Genomic DNA, 20,119 nt, shown 5'->3' on the forward strand with positions numbered 1-20,119 from the left:
ACATTGAAGTCAGTGCCTTGGCTTTGTAGGGAATACTTTCACCACTTAGTCACACGACTGTTGATTAAAATTCCAAGCCATGAACAAATACCTTAGATTTGATTTGGAATAAATTTGTATCACATATAGACAGGGTGCTTAAGAAGGTGTTTGGCATCAATTGCTCAGACCTTTCAGTATAGGGGTTGGGACATTATGTTGAGGTATAGGATGTTGGTGAGGCCTCTCCTGGTGTAGTATACAGTTCTGGGTGTCCTGCATTAGAAAGGATATTATTAAATTGAAGAGGGTTCAGAAAAGATTTACCAGGATGTTGCTGAGAATGGGAAGTTTGAGTTAATGGGACCTTTTTTCATTGGAATGTAGAATATTGAGGAGTGACCTTAAAGAGATTTATAAAATCATGAGGATCATAGATAATGTGAATAGCAAGGGTCTTTTCCCTAGGGTGGAGAAGTTCAGTACTAACGGGCAAATTTTTAAGGTGAGAGGAGAGATTTAATAAGGATATGAGGGGCAACTTTTTTATACAGAGAGTGGTCCATGTGTGGAATGACCTGTCAGAGGAAGTCGTAGATACCGATACAGTTATGACATTTAAAAGACATTTGGATAAGAACATGAGTAGGAAATGTTTGAGCGATATGGGCCAAATGCAGGCAAGTAGGACTAATTTGGTTCAGGAACACGGTCTGCATGAACTAGTTGGACTGAAGGATCTGTTTCCATACTCTATGATTCTATAACACTTGAGTGCAGTACTGAAGCAGTTTGGATGTGATGTTAAACTAAAACCTTGTCTAGCCTCCCAGAAAGAAGCATTTATTTTAAAGAATGACAGAGGAGTGTAGCCCAGTGTCCGTGCATCCCTTAACCTCTAATACTCCTAAACAGTCTGTGTAATAGAGAATAGACCAGGTGCCAGACTATCTTACAGAATCAGAATCAGCCTAAAGAACAAATTGTGATTTTTACAATGTCCTGATTTTAATTCAGCGCTCTGATAGCAGGTTGGATAATATGCTGCTTTGAAATGGCCACATCTTCATAGACTGTGAGACTGCTGCAGAAACGTAACTCTGTTACTTGATGACGACACAGTCTAATTATCATGCTGCAAACCTTGAGTGAGTTCATACACAGGTCATTAAATATACTGCAGACGTCCAGGCTCTAGTATTCTTGATTTGTGGAGTTATATATAAATAAATATTATATCCACCAACAGTCCCTTCTCAGCAATATAACCTTTACAGAGAGATGGTAATTATATTTAAATTTGGTCTTTACCTGTCATCTAAAATGACTGCTTATGGAGGGAGAGATGAAAGCACCAATTAGTGAAAAAGGCCTTGGAAAGAGCTGAATGTCTGTAACAAATTTAATCAGACAGTTTTAGTATTTTCCTTCATACCCCTGAGTGTATTACAGCTGTGAGCCCAGGATTATTACAGGGTGCAATTTAAGGCTTTTCTTCATCTGAGTAATTAATAACAAATGGATTAGCAGCCCCAGCAGGAGCTAATACAGAAGCTTTCTTAACATGTTGGAAGATTAACTGCTGAATTAACTATATAATGTTTGGATTGTTTTCAGTGGTGTGAAGGATATGGTAAAGATGAGCTTAGTTCTCACTAATGAGGCGGAATCAATATTGAAGCCATTGAAATGTTGGCTCCGTTCCTCTGATTTAACAGGCTCTCAACGAGAGAAACTGCTTTACTTTGCTCAATGCCCACATTGTCGCCTTACTATTGCTGTTTGGAAGTTTTCTATTCTTACAAACATTCTATCTCATTCCCTTCCTTGACCTTCCTTACATCCATGTGAGCTTTATGGCACACCATTCTATCAGTTTGTTCAGGCTCCACTCTCTCATCATCCCCAGCCTCTGCCAATCATTGGACTCTTTAAATGCAAGTTTCATGGCACCATCTATTTCTTCCTGATCGAGCTGCCCACTTTTTCTTTCCTAAAAGTATCAGACCCTGCATTCACCGTCAGATTACACTGACCTCTGAGTCTTGCCTAGTTACAGCAAGAAACTGCTTAAATTGATAAAGGTTTCACATTCACTAATCATCATTCTTAGATTTATAGTAAATATAGGTGCAGATGCCACTGTGACAGGTCTCACTGTGAGGCCCACCCCCCATATTACAGGTCTTATGTAAGACCGCTTTTGTGTTTCACATCTCTGCCCATTTCATTAATGTTGATGACACTGGATAAAATTAGCATGAAAAGATAAAAAGAGGGAAACCTTTGCCTGTTTTGAACCACTTCACAAACCAAGGTTTTGCATGATACATTTTGCTTTCAGCAATCTGTCCTCAGCCTCTCTACACTTGTCTTATGTATTCAGTAAATATTTTCTTTTCTTTCCCAGGGTCAGGTGGGCTTACCTGGGCTTCCTGGACCATCAGTGAGTATGACTTTGGTTATTATATAACCTGCAGTACTGTTTATATCTTTCATAGAGTCATAGAGATGTACAGCACAGAAACAGACCCTTTGGTCCAACCTGTCCATGCCGACAAAATATCCCAACCTAATCTAGTTCCATTTGCCAGCACTTGGTCCACATCCCTTTAAACCCTTCCTATTCATGTACCCATCCAGATGCCTTTTAAATGCTGTAATTGTACCAGCCTCCACCATTTTCTCCGGCCGCTCATTCCATACACACACCACCCTCTGCATGAAAAAGGTGTCCCTTTTATATCTTTCCCCTCTCACCCTAAATCTATGCCCTCTAGTTCTGGACCCACCCACCCCAGGGGGAGTTTTCACTGTCTTACTAACTATTTTGTCCATTTGGTCAGATTACTGACCTAGCAAGAAGTATGTGCAAAATTATTTTTTGGTCTGGACAATCAATTGAAAGTGAAAATTGAAATGGAAATTAAATTAATAACTTTTTGTGTCTGGTTTATTTTTAGGGGGCTGGAACCATGGGACCTCGCGTAAGTGTAACAGATTTATCTGAAATGTTAATTATTATCGGGTATGAGAAGGTTGTGATGCATGTAGATGTTTTAGGTGGGTGTGAGTTGTAAAGTTTCCAATTCATGTTTCAAGGGAAGTGGGTGTCAGACATTTCACTCTTGAATGTTTTTTTTTCCATTTCCATTTTATGTCAATGATCGGGAAGTTGAGGCAGATTCAATAATATTTTTCAAAAGGAAATAGGATATACATTTAATAAGGGAGAAAATTGCAGGACAATTGAGAAGGTTAGGACAAAAATAATTCAACCCTTGCATTTGGCAGATTCCATATATTGGACCTGTTTGGATTGTGCAGGGTTATGACTTATTTTGACATAAAATGCCAACCTATGTCATTTTATACACTGAAAGAGTCTGTCATTAGAAGTTTGCTGGTACTCTGGGTACTTAGTGGGATGTCTCTTTCAAATCAGACAGGATTACTGGGTTCCAGACACAAAGTTATGCTAAGCTAACCTGTCAAAATTCCTTAGAGGGACATCAGGCAGAGTAGACAATGGAATTATATTTAGAGTTTCAAAAGTTCTTCACGAGGATACCAGACAATAAGCTCATGACAAAGGCCAAGTAGAGTCAGGGGGCAAATAGCTGAGTAGATGGCAAATTGTCTAAAAATTAAAGTGTAGAAAATAAGGTTAAAAGTTCAGATTGAAAGGATAGAAGGTAGTCTTTACAGTGGTCAGTGCTGGTGTTACTATCATGCATAATTTACTTTAATTATTTCTACATAATAACCAGTAACTCAATGTGAAAGATGAAACTAAACTGGGAATTATAGCTATTTCTGAGGAAGATTAAGACTTTATGTGAGAAAACTTGTAGACTGAGCAGCTAAATGGGCAATTAATTTAACAGGGGAGGTGATGGCCTAGTGGTATTAGCACTGGACTGTTAATCCAGAGACCCAGATAATGTTCCGGGGACCTGGGTTCAAATCCCACCATGGCAGATGGTCAATTCAGTATTGAATTTGAATTCAATAAATACCTGGAATTAAGAATCTAATGACTACTATAAATCAATTGCCAAAGGAAGCTAGGAATAAAAGAGAACGAATCATTCAAAAAGTAATGACAATGTTAACACACAAGTGATGTTTATTTCTCAGAGTTTGGTCTTCAGAAGTATTGTAATTGTGTTAACCTGGTTATCCTACCCTTAAAATAGTACGTGGATCTAGTCTCCTACTCGATGCCTTGGTTGGGCTGGTTAAATGTGCAGAAAATACTCCCAAATATGGGAGACTCACAAACATTGAGAATGTTATACAAGCCTCTCACTGATCCTTCACCAAATATTCCTTTTGGAGACAAAAACAGAAAATGCTGAAGAAACTCAGCTGTGGAACCATTTCAAGTTAACGTTTCAAGCCAGATATGACTTCTTCAGGTCAGTTCCGTGTAGTTTATCTGTGATACTAATGTAACCTCGTTTAAATACTTTAAGGGTCCTGCTGGTCCGGTTGGTCTTCCTGGAGAAATTGGCCGTCCTGGAGCTAAAGTGAGTAATAATTGAATACCAAGCAGTAGACTGCTTCTATTAACTGTTTCACTTTACTCAAAACCATATTGCTCGAATTGGTAGAGCATTCTTCGTATCCCAATGTGTTATATTCCAAAAGTCCTCGTACCTACAATAAGGATAGAACTGGAGCTAATCCTCAGACACCTGATAAGCAATGATTTTCTGAGATACACATTACAAAGGCACATCATCTGACACAACAAAGTACAGTTTCACTCAGTTCTTGCTTCCCTCACATATCCATCCAAATGAATCCCCGGGTAATGCCCAACACCTCCGTACAATTTACTGCAATTCCATCATCATTGTCATTGGTGGTCCCTTGCACCTGCTTGGGGAGTCTCGTGTCAGTGATGTAGATGATGTGCCCAGCCCATTGTAGCTGATGAAGAGTGGTCAGTGCCTCTATGCTGGGGATGTTGACCTGTTCGAGGATGCTGGTACTGGTGCATCAGTCTTCCCAGCGGATTCACCGGATCATGCATAGGCAGCATTTGTGGTACTGCTCCCATGCCTTGAGGTGTCTGCTATCCACATCTATAATTAATATACAATTAATACATACTAGTGGTATTATTTTTGTCAATTATTCTTGTGACATGGACAATGGTGTCATGGCATAGGAGATTGGACTTAATTGCCCATGCAAAGTTGATTCTGGAACTTTGCAAGCCAGGAGCATCTGTTGGGTATCGGGTGTGGAGATCAGTCATCTGAGTTCAGGCACCTTAGGCCCAAGCCTTCCCTTCCTTCTAACCCTGATTAGCCTAAAAGTGACACTGTCAACTTTTCCTGGTATTTCAGACCATCCTGCTGATGTGGTATTCTGCAGTACTCTGTCATCACAGACAATCTCAGAGACATCTGTGAAGGGAAATCACATAGATACCATACCCACTTTTTACTGCGCTGGCAGCCATGTCTTGGTAAATGTTCACAAGTATGCTGAAAAGCTTTGAGGCACTTAAACAGCTTTTCGATGTGTTAGCAAATGAGTGTATCTGTGTGAATAGATTAATAGATAATCATATAAGTGGGTGCAGTATGTGCCAGAGGGAGCTAGGTGGCTGTGGTAAGGGAGTAAGGGAAATAGGGTCAGTGAGGTAACTGAGTGAGACGATACTGTGGATAAGTGGATGTGGTCAGTTTGTGAGAGGGTAGTGTGAGGGTGGTCAGTGGGTGACAGAGAAGGTGCGTGTGATCAGTGGGTGAGGGGGTGGTCTATGTGTAGTCATTAGGTGAGGGGGAAGTATATGTGTAATCAGTAGGTAAAGAAGAGATAGAGTGGCTTTGGTCACTGGGTGAGGGGGGAAGAGTGGGTATGGTCACTGGGTGAGGGGGGAAGAGTGGGTATGGTCACTGGGTGAGGGGGGAAGAATGGGTAAGATCACTGGGTGAGGAGGGGAAGAATGGGTATGGTCACTGGGTAGGGTGGGTGTGGTCAATCGGTAAGAGGGAAGAGTGAGTATGGTCACTAGGTAGGGTTGGTGTCAGTGGGTGAGGTAAGTGGGTGAAGTAATCGGGTAAGGAGTAGGTTGGTAGGTGAGAAGAGTGTGGAGTTGGGACAATTCGCTCCATGTTGGGAGGTGTTTGATCTGTTCAAGGGGTAATTGGATGAATGGAGGGGAAGTTGGCGATTCAGTAGAAGAGTCAGGAGATCAGTGTCAATGTTGGGGATTGGGGTACCAGTTGTATAGTTCTCAAAGACATCATTTAAGAACTTACTGCCCAACATTTCCTATCAATGTATGTAAGCTAATTGGAACTGACTGAAATATTGAACAGATATATTTCAGAGGATCCTGGGTAGCAGGGGAATTGTCCCTCGAATGTTCCTAAGAAATTCCGATGGAGTGAGAATTTCAGGACCTCAGTGCTTCATCTCTCATACTCAGAGGCTGGACAATCTGGATCATAGCTTTCCGTTCATTATTACAATGGCCGTTGTGCTGATCAATCAAATTATGTGCCTAAATTCTCATTTATGCTCCTGTTGTACAGCATTCTAAGCTGACAGCTCTCAATAATAGTGTGTGGTTCCTTTGACTTTGTGCTTTACTGTTTCCAGTTTTTTTGTCTGCGCTGATGTGGAGGCTGCTATAAATCAATCCACAAATACAGCCAAGGTTAATTTGGGCTCCAGGTTTCAATTTTCTGAGCTGTCGATGTTTTTGGATCCACTGTGGCATTAGGATTTGGAGATGTTACAGTGGGGTATCATGGTCCCAACGCACTATTCCAGGACACATCAGGAACTAAGTAATCAGTAATTGTTTAATATTCCATAAAATGTACATCAAGGTAGTTTTTTTATTTTGACAGTGAACTCAGCATTAGATTCTTGACAGTTGGATATTATGAAAGTTAAGAGACTCCCAGTTTGAAATGTTAACATGAAAGTCTGCTATCTGCAGTAAATGTGAAATAGTGAAGTTATAACCTTTGGCTGCAAGAATGAGAAAACAGGAAGTATCTTGAACAGAGAATAGCTGGAATTCAGTCCCAGAGTTCAGGTGCAGAAGGATCTAAGAACTCTAATGCAAGAGATCACAAAAGTTAGTACACAGGAACAGCAAGTGATTAGGAAGGCTCATGTGATGTTAGCCTTTATTATGAGAGTAATTGAATGTAAAATGTAATTATGTTATGATTCAACTCTACAGACATTGTTGAGAAGCACATCTTGAATACGGTGTGTAGTTTTAATGTCCTTACTGATAGAAAGGTGGAATCACAAAACACCAGCTTATAGTCCAACCACCTGGTGAAGCTACAACCATTTGATGAAGGAGCAGCGTTCCAAAAACTACTGCTTCCAAATACACCTGTTGGACTATGACCTGGTGTTGTGCGATTTTCAAACTTTGTACACCCCAGTCCTGCACCAGCACCTCCAAATCTTAGTTACAGAAGGATATAAATACGCTGGAGGTGGTTCAGAGAAAGTTTTTGTTTGATTCTTGAAATTAGTGGCTTGTGCTGTAAATAATTACTGTGCTTGTCTGCACTGGGGTTTGATAGAGTTAAAAGTGACTTAAAGTGTATGAGATCCTGAATGGTCTCGAAAAAGTGAACATGGAAAGGATTTTCCCCATGTCAGCCTCCAATCACCTGCTTCCTGTCCAATGCTCCCAATGCAAGCCCCACACCCAACTTGTTTGTCTCCCTGACCCTCTCCTTCATCCTGCCAACTCACCACTCTCAATACTCTCCAAGCCCTTATTTTGATTCCAACTCCTCAATTCATCATCAAGACTACTATTCTCTATCCACACCTCTATTCACTAACAATTCTTGTTTTCTGCCCAAATATCTATTCACATTCCAATCCTATGTTTACTTTCGAACACTCTGTTCATTCTGCAATCATTGTTTAGAAACAAATGCTCCTTTCTCTGCCTAATCCTCTATTTATTATCCAACAATCTATTCACTAGCCAGTCGTTTATCTTTTTATTAAAGCGCAGTGTCTCAGTGGTTAGCACAGCTGCCTCACAGCACCAAGGTCCCAGGTTTAATTCTAGCCTGTCTGTGTGGAGTTTGTACGTTCTCCCTGTGTCTGCGTGGGTTTTCTCTGGTTTCCTCCCACATTCCAAAGATGTGCAGGTCAGGTGAATTGGCCATACTAAATTGCCCATAGTGTTAGGTACATCATTCAGAGGGAGATGGGTCTGGGTGGGTTACTCTTTGGAGGGTCGGTATGGACTTGTTGGGCCGAAGGGCCTGTTTCCACCCTGAAGGGAATCTAATCAAATCAAAAAAGCCAGTCTTTTATTCTTGGTTCAATCCTCTAATCACTATCCAATCCTGTAAACAGTGTCCAATCCTGTAAACACTGTCCAATCCTCCAATCACTGTCCAATCCTTTAATCACTGTCCAATCCTCTAATCCCAATCTAATCCTCTAATCCCAATCTAATCCTCTAATCACTGCCTAATCCTCTAATCACTGCCTAATCCTCTAATCCCTATCCAATCTTCTGATCACTGTCCAAACCTCTGAACACTGTCCAAACCTCTGAACACTGTCCAATCCTCGAATCACTGGCCAATTCTCTAATCACTGGCCAATCCTTTAATCACTGTCCAATCCTCTAATCCCAATCTAATCCTCTAATCACTGCCTAATCCTCTAATCACTGCCTAATCCTCCAATCACTATCCAATCCTCTAATCACTAACTAATCCCAATCCAACCTGGTAATCACTGTCCAATCCTGTAATCACTATCCAATCCTCTGATCAGTATCCAATCTTCTGATCCCGATCCAATCCTCTGATCACTGTCTAATCCTCTGATCACTGTCCAATCCTCGAATCACTGTCTAATCCTTGAATCACTGTCCAATCCTCTAATCCATATCTAATCCTCTAATCACTGTTTAATCCTCTAATCACTGTCCAATCCTGTGAACATTGTCCAAACCTGTAATCTCTATCCAATCACTGTCCAATCCTGCAATCACTGTCCAATCCTGCAATCACTGTCCAATCCTGCAATCACTGTCCAATCCTGTAATTACTGTTTAATTCTCGAATCGCTATTCAATCCTCTGATCACTGTCCAATCCTCTAATCATTATCCAATCCTCTCATCACTATCCAATCCTCTAATCACTGTACAATTCTCTAATCACTATCCAATCCTCTAATCACTTTACTTTCTCTAATCACTGTCTAATCCTCAAATCACTGTCTAATCCTCCGATCACTGTCTCATCCTCCAATCATCCTCCAATCCCCCACGGTCCAAACCAGTAATCTCTATCTAATCACTGTCCAATCCTGCAATCACTGTCCAATCCTCTAATCTCTGTCTACTATTCTAATCACTGTCCAACCCTGTAATCACTGTTCAACTCTCTTATCTCTGTCCAGTCCTCTAATCACTGTCCACTCCTCTAAGGTCGATCTAATCCTCTAATCACTGTCCAATCCTCTAATCACGATCCAAACCTCTAATCATTGTCCAATCCTATAATTGCTATCCAATCACTATCCAATCCTGTAATCCCTGTCCAATCCTGTAATCACTGTCGAATCCTCTAATCACTGTACAAGCCTCTAATAACTATCCAAACCTCTAGTCACTGTCCAACCCTGTAATCACTATCCAATCCACTAATCGCTATCCAACCTGGTAATCACTGTCCAATCCTGTAATCACTATCCAATCCTGTATCCACTGTCCAATCCTCTAATCACTGTCCAATCCTGTAATCTATTCAATCTTCTAATCCTGATCCAATCCTCTGATCACAGTCCAAACCTCTGATCACTGTCCAATCCTTGAATCACTGTCTAATCCTTGAATCACTGTCCAATCCTCGAATAACTGGCCAATGCTTGAATCACTGTCAATCCTCTAATTCCTATCTAATCCTCTAATCACTGTCTAATCATCTAATCACTGTCCAATCGTGTAATCACGAGCTAATCCTCAAATCACTGCCCAATCCTGTAATCACTGTCCAATCTTCTAATCACTGTCCAATCCTGTGAACACTGTCCAAACATCTAATCTCTATCCAATCACTGCCCAATCCTGTAATCACTGTTTAATTCTCAAATCGCTATTCAATCCTCTAATCACTGTCCAATCCTGTGAACACTGTCCAAACCTGTAATCTCTATTCAATCACTGTCCAATCCTGCAATCACTGTCCAATCCTGCAATCACTGTCCAATCCTGCAGTCACTGCCCAATCCTGCAATCACTGTTTAATTCTTGAATCACTATTCAATCCTCTGATCACTGTCCAATCCTCTAATCATTATCCAAACCTGTAATCACGATCCAATCCTGTAATCACTGTCCAATCCTCTAATCACTGTAAAATTCTCTAATCACTGTACAATTCTCTAATCACTATCCAATCCTCTAATCACTTTACATTTCTCTAATCACTGTCTAATTGGCCCAATCACTGTCTAATTGGCCCAATCACTGTCTAATCCTGTGAACACTGTCCAAACCTGTAATCTCTATCCAATCACTGTCCAATCCTGCAATCACTGTCCAATCCTCTAATCACTGTCTAATATTCTAATCACTGTCCAACCCTCTAATTACTGTTCAGTCCTCTAATCACTGTCCACTCCTTTAAGGTCGATCTAATCCTCTAATCACTGTCCAAACCTCTAATCATTGTCCAATCCTATAATTGCTATCCGATCACTGTCCAATCCTGTAGTCACAGTCCAATCCTGTAATCACAGTCCAATCCTGTAATCACAGTCCAATCCTGTAATCACTGTCCAATCCTCTAATCACTGTCCAATCCTCTAATCACTATCCAAACCTCTGATCATTGTCCAATCCTATATTGCTGTCCAATCACTGACCAATCCTGTAATCACTGTCGAATCCTCTAATCACTGTACAAGCCTCTAATAACGATCCAAACCTCTAATCACTGTCCAACCCTGTAATCACTATCCAATCACTGTCCAATCCTGTAATCACTGTCCACAATAATCTCATCACTATTCAGTTCTGTAATCATTATCCAATCCTCTAATTATTATCCAATTCTGTAATCATTTCCAATCCTCCAATCACTGTCTAATCCTCTAATCGCTGCCTAATCCTCTAATCACTTCCCAATCCTGTAATCACTGTCCAATCCTGTAATCATTATCCAGTCCTCTAATCACTATCCAAACCTCTGATCATTGTCCAATCCTATAACTGCTATCCAATCACTGTCCAATCCTGTAATCACTGCAGAATCCTCTAATCACCGTACAAGCCTCTAATAACGATCCAAACCTCTAATCACTATCCAACCCTGTAATCACTATCCAATCACTGTCCAATCCTGTAATCACTGCCCAATCCTCTGAACACTGCCCAATCCTCTGAACACTGTCCAATCCTCGAATCACTGTCCAATCCTCTAATCACTGGCCAGTCCTCTAATCACTGTCTTATTGTGTAATCAGTAGCTAATCCTCAAATCACTGTCCAATCCTTCAATCACTATCCAATCACGGTCCAATTCTGTAATCACTGTCCAATCCTCTAATCACTGTTGAATCCTCTAATTACTGTCGAATCCTCCAATCACTGTCCAATCCTCTAATCTGTGTCCAGTCCTGAAATCACAATCCAATCCTGTAATCATTATCCAATCCTTTGATCACTGTCCAATCTTCTGATCCCGATCCAATTGTCTGATCACCGTGCAATCCTCTGATCACCGTGCAATCCTCTGATCACCGTGCAATCCTCTGATCACCGTGCAATAATCTGATCACTGTCCAATCCTTGAATCACTGTCCAATCCTTGAATCACTGTCCAATCCTTGAATCACTGTCCAATCCTCGAATAACTGGCCAATGCTTGAATCACTGTCCAATCCACTAATCCATATCTAATCCTCTAATCACTGTTTAATCCTCTAATCACTGTCTAATCCTCAAATCTCTGTCCAGTCCTCTTATCACTGCCCAATCCTCTAATCACTGTCCAATCCTGTGAACACTGTCCAAACCTGAAATCTCTATCCAATCACTGTCCAATCCTCAATCACTGTCCAATCCTGCAATCACTGTCCAATCCTGCAATCACTGTCCAATCCTGCAATCACTGTCCAATCCTGCAATCACTGTCCAATCCTGCAATCACTGTCCAATCCTGTAATCACTGACCAATCCTGTAATCACTGTTTAATTCTCGAATCGCTATTCAATCCTCTGATGACTGTCCAATCCTCTAATCATTATCCAAACCTGTAATCACTAGCTAATCCTCATATCACTGTCCAATCCTGTAATCACAATCCAATCCTCTGAACACTGTCCAATCCTCTGAACACTGTCCAATCCTCGAATCACTGTCCAATCCTCTAATCACTGTCCAATCCTGTGAACACTGTCCAAACCTGTAATCTCTATCGAATCACTGCCCAATCCTGTAATCACTGTTTAATTCTCAAATCGCTATTCAATCCTGCAATCACTGTTCAATCCTGCAATCACTGTCCAATCCTGCAATCACTGCCCAATCCTGTAATCACTGTTTAATTCTTGAATCGCTATTCAATCCTCGGATCACTGTCCAATCTTCTAATCATTGTCCAAACCTGCAATCACGATCCAATCCTCTAATCATTATCTAATCCTCTCATCACTATCCAATCCTCTAATCACTGTACAATTCTCTAATCACTATCCAATCCTCAAATCACTGTACAATTCTCTAATCACTATCCAATCCTCTAATCACTTTACATTTCTCTAATCACTGTCAAATCCTGTTAACACTGTCCAAACCTGTATTCTCTATCCAATCACTGTCCAATCCTTCAATCACTGTCCAATCCTTCAATCACTGTCCAATCCTCTAATCACTGTCTAATATTCTAAACACTGTCCAATCTCTAATTGCTGTTCAACCCTCTAATCAATGTCCAGTCCTCTCATCACAGTCCACTCCTCTAAGTTCGATCTCATCCTCTAATCACTGTCCAAACCTCTAATCATTGTCCAACCCTGTAATCACTATCCAATCCTGTAATCACTGTCCACAATCCTCTAATCACTATCCAGTCCTCTAATCATTATCCAATTCTGTAATAATTTCCAATCCTCTAATCACTAAAGAATCCTCTAATCGCTAATGAATACTCCAATCACTGTCTAATCCTCTAATCACTGTCCAGTTGTCTAATCACTACCCAATCCTGTAATCATCATCCAATCTTGTAATCATTGTCCAATCCTCTAATCACTATCCAAACCTCTGATCATTGTCCAATCCTATAACTGCTATCCAATCACTGTCCAATCCTATAATCACTGCTGAATCCTCTAATCACTGTACAAGCCTCTAATAACGATCCAAACCTCTAATCACTATCCAACCCTGTAATCACTATCCAATCACTGTCCAATCCTCTAATCACTGTCCAATCCTCTAATCACTGTCCAATCCTCTAATCACTGTCCTATCCTGTAATCACTGTCCAATCCTCTAATCACTGTCCTATCCTCGAATCACTGTCTGATCCTCTAATCACTGGCCAATCCTCTAAACACTGGCCAATCCTCTAATCACTGTCTAATTGTGTAATCAGTAGCTAATCCTCAAATCATTGTCCAATCCTTCAATCACTATCCAATCACGGTCCAATTCTGTAATCACTGTCCAATCCTCTAATCACTGTTGAATCCTCTAATCACTGTCGAATCCTCCAATCACTGTCGAATCCTCCAATCACTGTCGAATCCTCCAATCACTGTCGAATCCTCCAATCACTATCCAATCCTCTAATCAATAACTAATCCCTGTCCAATCCTCTAATTAGTGTCCAATCCTCTAATTAGTGTCCAATCCTCTAATTAGTGTCCAATCCTCTAATCACTATCCAATCCTCTAATCACTGTCCAATCCTGTAATCAGCGTCCAATCCTCTAATCACTGTTGAACCCTCTAATCAGTGTCCAATCCTGAAATCACAATCCAGTCCTCTAATCGCTATCCAACCTGGAAATCACTGTCGAATCCTGTAATCACTATCCAATCCTGTAAACACTGTCCAATCCTGTAATCACAATCTAATCCTCTAATCGCTATCCAAGCTGGTAATCACTGTCCAAACCTGTAATCACTGTGCAATCCTGTAATCACGTCCAATCCAGTAAACACTGTCCAATCCTGTAATCGCTATCCAATCCTCTGATCACTATCCAATCTTCTGATCCCGATCCAATCCTCTGATCACTGTCTAATCCTCTGATCACTGTCCAATCCTCGAATAACTGGCCAATGCTTGAATCACTGTCCAATCCACTAATCCATATCTAATCCTCTAATCACTGTCTAATCCTCTAATCACTGTCCAATCGTGTAATCACTAGCTAATCCTCCAATCACTGTCCAATCCTCTGATCACTGTCCAATCCTCTAATCATTATCCAATCCTGTAATCACTGTCCAATCCTGTAATCAATGTCCAATCCTGAATTCACGATCCAATCCTCTTATCATTATCCAATCCTCTAATCACTTTACACTTCTCTAATCACTGCCTAATCCTCCAATCACTGTCTAATCCTTTGAACATTGTCCAAACCTGTAATCTCTATCCAATCACTGTCCATTTCTGCAATCACTGTCCAACCCTCTAATCACTGTTCAACCCTCTTATCACTGTCCACTCCTCTAAGGTCGATCTAATCCTCTAATCACTGTCAAAACCTCTAATCATTGTCCAATCCTATAATTGCTATCCAAACACTGTCCAATCCTGTAGTCACTGTACAATCCTGTAATCACTGTCCAATCCTGTAATCACAGTCAAATCCTCTAATCACTGTACAAGCCTCTAATAACTATCCAAACCTCCAATCACTGTCCAATCCTGTAATCACTGTCCACAATAATCTAATCACTATTCAGTCCTGTAATCATTATCCAATCCTCTAATTATTATCCAATTCTGTAATCATTTCCAATCCTCTAATCACTATCCAATCCTTTAATCGCTATTGAATCCTCTAATCACTGTCCAATCCTGTAATCACTATCCAACCTTCTGCTCCCAATCCAATCCTCTGATCACTGTCCAATCCTCGAATAGCTGTACAATGCTTGAATCACTGTCCAATCCTCTAATCCCTAACTAATCCTCTAATCACTGTTTAATCCTCTAATCACTGTCCAATCATGTAATCACTAGCTCATCCTCAAATCACTGTTCAATCCTATAATCACTGTCCAATCCTGTGAACACTGTCCAAACCTGTAATCTCTATCCAATCACTGTCCAATCCCGTAATCACTATCCAATCCTGTAATCATTATCCAGTCCTGCAATCACGGTCCAATCCTGCAATCACTATCCAATCCTCTAATCACTGTCCAATCCTCTAATCTTTATCCAAACCTGTAATCACGATCTAAACCTGTAATCACGATCCGATCCTCTAATGATTATCCAATCGTCTAACCATTATCCAATCCTCTAATCTCGATCCAATCCTGTAATCACTATCCAATCACTGTCCAAACCTGTAATCACTATCCAATCACTGTCCAAACCTGTAATCTCTATCCAATCACTGTCCAATCCTGCAATCACTGTCCAACCCTCTAATCACTGTTCAACCCTCTTATCACTGTCCAGTCCTCTAATCACTGTCCACTCCTCTAAGGTCGATCTAATCTCTAATCACTGTCCAAACCTCTAATCATTGTCCAATCCTATAATTGCTATCCGATCACTGTCCAATCCTGTAGTCACTGTCCAATCCTGTAGTCACTGTCCAATCCTGTAGTCACAGTCAAATCCTCTAATCACTGTACAAACCTCTAATAACTATCCAAACCTCTAATCATTGTCCAACCCTGTAATCACTATCCAATCACTGTCCAATCCTGTAATCACTGTCCACAATCATCTAATCACTATCCAATCCTCTAATCATTATCCAAACCTGTAATCACGATCCAATCCTCTCATCACGATCCAATCCTTTAATCATGATCCAATCCTCTAATAATTATTCAATCCTGAAATCATTATCCAATCCTCTAATCACTATCCAATCCTGTAATCATAATGCAATCTTGTAATCACTGTCTAATCCTTGAATCACTGTCCAATCCTCTAATCCCTATCTAAACCTCTAATCACTGTTTAATCCTCTAATTACTGTCTAATTCTCTAATCACTGTCCAATCATGTAATCACTAGCTCATCCTCTAATCACTATCCAATACTGTAATCACTGTCCAATCCTCTTATCACTGCCCAATCCTATAATCACTGTCCAATCCTGTGAACATTGTCCAAACCTGTAATCTCTATCCAATCACTGTCCAATCCGGTAATCATTGTCCAATCCTGTAATCATTATCCAATCCTCTAATCTTTGTCCAATCCTCTAATCATTGTCCAATCCTCTAATCATTGTCCAATCCTCTAATCATTATCCAATCCTCTCATCACGATCCAATCCTCTCATCACGATCCAATCCTGTAATCACTATCCAATCCTGTACTCACTATCCAATCCTGCAATCACGTCCAATCCTCTAATCACTGTCCAATCTTCTAATCATTATCCAAACCTGTAATCACGATCCAAACCTGTAATCACGATCCAATCCTCTAATCATTATCCAATCGTCTAACCATTATCCAATCGTCTAACCATTATCCAATCCTCTAATCTCGATCCAATCCTGTAATCACTATTCAATCACTGTCCAATCCTGTAATCACTATCCAATCACAGTCCAAACCTGTAATCACTGTCCAATCCTCTAATCACTATCCAATCCTCTAATCACTGTCCAATCCTTGAAATCCCCATCCAATCCTGTAATCACTGATCAATCCTGTAATCACTATCCAATCTCTGTCCAATCCTGTAATCACTGTCCAATCCTGTAATCATTGTACCAATCCTGTAATCACTTTTCAATCCTGTGCTCACTGTCCAATCCTGTAATCACTGTCCAATCCTTGAAATCCCCATCCAGTCTTGTAATCACTGTCCAGTCCTGTAATCACTGTTCAATCCTGTAATCACTGATCAATCCTGTAATCACTATCCAATCTCTGTCCAATCCTCTAATCTCTGTCCAATCCTCTAATCACTGTCTAATCCTCTAATCACTGTCTAATCCTCTAATCACTGTCTAATCCTCTAATCACTGTCTAATCCTCTAATCACTGTCCAATCCTCTAATCGCGGTCCAAACCTTGTAATCGCTGTCCAAACCTTGTAATCGCTGTCCAAACCTGTAATCGCTGTCCTATCCTGTAATCGCTGTTCAATCCTGTAATCGCTGTTCAATCCTGTACTCACTGATCAATCCTGTAATCACTATCCAATCTCTGTCCAATCCTGTAATCACTATTCAACCCTGTACTCACTGTCCAATTCTCTAAATCACTGTTCAGTCCTCTAATCACTATCCAATCCTGTAATTACTGTCCAATTCTCCAAATCACTGTCCAATCCTCTAATCATTATCCAATCCTGTAACCACTGTCCAATCCTGTAATTACTGTCCAATCCTCTAATCACTGTCCAATCCCCCAAATCACTGTCCAATCCTCTAAATCACTGTCCATTCCTGTAATAAGTGTCCAATCAATATCCAATCCTGTAATCACTGTCCAATCCGATAATAACTGTCCAGTCCTCTAATCAGTATCCCATCCTGTAATCACTGTCCAATCCTGTAATCACTGTCCAATCCTCTAAATCACTACCCAATCACTATTCAATCCTGTAATAGGTGTCCAATCAATATCCAATCCTGTAATCACTGTCTAATCCTGTAAAAACTGTCCAGTCCTGTAATCACTGTCCAATCCTCTAAATCACTATCCAATCCTGTAATAAGTATCCAATCAATATCCAATCCTGTAATCACTGTCCAATCTTGTAATAACTGTCCAGTCCTCTAAATCAGTATCCCATCCTGTAATCACTGTCCAATCCTGTAACCACTGTCCAATCCTCTAAATCACTATCCAATCCTGTAATAAGTATCCAATCAATATCCAATCCTGTAATCACTGTCCAATCTTGTAATAACTGTCCAGTCCTCTAAATCAGTATCCCATCCTGTAATCACTGTCCAATCCTGTAACCACTGTCCAATCCTCTAAATCACTATCCAATCACTATCCAATCCTGTAATCAGTATCCAATCAATATCCAATCCTGTAATCACTGTCCAATCTTGTAATAACTGTCCAGTCCTCTAAATCAGTATCCCATCCTGTAATCACTGTCCAATCCTGTAAAAACTGTCCAGTCCTGTAATCACTGTCCAATCCTCTAAATCACTATCCAATCCTGTAATAGGTGTCCAATCAATATCCAATCCTGTAATCACTGCCTAATCCTGTAAAAACGGTCCAGTCCTCTAAATCAGTATTTCATCCTGTAATCACTATCCAATCCTGTAATCACTGTCCAATCCTCTAAATCACTATCCAATCCTGTAATAAGTATCCAATCAATATTTAATCCTGTAATCAATGTCCAATCCTGTAATAACTGTCCAGTCCTCTAAATCAGTATTTCATCCTGTAATCACTGTCCAATCCTGTAATCACTGTCCAATCCTCTAAATCACTATCCAATCCTGTGATAAGTATCCAATCAATATCCAATCCTGTAATCACTGTTCAATCTTGTAATAACTGTCCAGTCCTCAAAATCAGTATCCCATCCTGTAATCACAGTCCAATCCTGTAAAAACTGTCCAGTCCTGTAGTCACTGTCCAATCCTCTAAATCACTATCCAATCCTGTGATAAGTATCCAATCAATATCCAATCCTGTAATCACTGTCCAATCCTGTAATCACTGTCCAATCCTCTAAATCACTACCCAATCACTATCCAATCCTGTAATAGGTGTCAAATCAATATCCAATCCTGTAATCACTGTCTAATCCTGTAAAAACTGTCCAGTCCTGTAATCACTGTCCAATCCTCTAAATCACTATCCAATCACTATCCAATCCTGTAATCAGTATCCAATCAATATCCAATCCTGTAATCACTGTCCAATCCTGTAATCACTGTCCAATCTTGTAATAACTGTCCAGTCCTCTAAATCAGTATCCCATCCTGTAATCACTGTCCAATCCTGTAACCACTGTCCAATCCTCTAAATCACTATCCAATCACTATCCAATCCTGTAATCAGTATCCAATCAATATCCAATCCTGTAATCACTGTCTAATCTTGTAATAACTGTCCAGCCCTCTAAATCAGTATTTCATCCTGTAATCACTGTCCAATCCTGTAATCACTGTCCAATCATCTAAATCACTATCCAATCCTGTGTTAAGTATCCAATCAATATCCAATCCTGTAATCACTGTCCAATCTTGTAATAACTGTCCAGTCCTCTAAATCAGTATCCCATCCTGTAATCACTGTCCAATCCTGTAAAAACTGTCCAGTCCTGTAATCACTGTCCAATCCTCTAAATCACTATCCAATCCTGTAATAAGTATCCAATCAATATCCAATCCTGTAATCACTGTCCAATCTTGTAATAACTGTCCAGTCCTCTAAATCAGTATCCCGTCCTGTAATCACTGTCCAATCCTGTAAAAACTGTCCAGTACTGTAATCACTGTCCAATCCTCTAAATCACTATCCAATCCTGTAATAAGTATCCAATCAATATCCAATCCTGTAATCACTGTCCAATCCTGTAATAACTATCCAGTCTTCTAAATCAGTATCCCATCCTGTAATCACTGTCCAATCCTGTAATCACTGTCCAATCCTCTAAATCACTACCCAATCACTATCCAATCCTGTAATAGGTGTACAATCAATATCCAATCCTGTAATCACTGTCTAATCCTGTAAAAACTGTCCAGTCCTGTAATCACTGTCCAATCCTCTAAATCACTATCCAATCACTACCCAATCCTGTAATCAGTATCCAATCAATATCCAATCCTGTAATCACTGTCCAATCTTGTAATGACTGTCCAGTCCTCTAAATCAGTATCCCATCCTGTAATCACTGTCCAATCCAGTAACCACTGTCCAATCCTCTAAATCACTATCCAATCACTATCCAATCC

At 40.3% G+C, this 20,119-nt stretch overlaps 1 protein-coding gene across 1 annotated transcript in view; it reads left to right on the forward strand.

Moving 5' to 3' along the window:
* Positions 1-20,119, forward strand: part of col9a2 (procollagen, type IX, alpha 2) — a 230,909-nt gene that overhangs the window by 44,672 nt on the left and 166,118 nt on the right. Inside the window, exons 6-8 of the mRNA XM_060847546.1 lie at positions 2,390-2,425; positions 2,943-2,966; positions 4,458-4,511. Of these exons, the coding sequence (XP_060703529.1) occupies positions 2,390-2,425; positions 2,943-2,966; positions 4,458-4,511 (114 nt within the window). The remainder of the gene's footprint in view (positions 1-2,389; positions 2,426-2,942; positions 2,967-4,457; positions 4,512-20,119) is intronic.

Source organism: Hemiscyllium ocellatum, chromosome 30, assembly GCF_020745735.1.
Source record: "Hemiscyllium ocellatum isolate sHemOce1 chromosome 30, sHemOce1.pat.X.cur, whole genome shotgun sequence".
NCBI classification, from domain to species: domain Eukaryota; kingdom Metazoa; phylum Chordata; class Chondrichthyes; order Orectolobiformes; family Hemiscylliidae; genus Hemiscyllium; species Hemiscyllium ocellatum.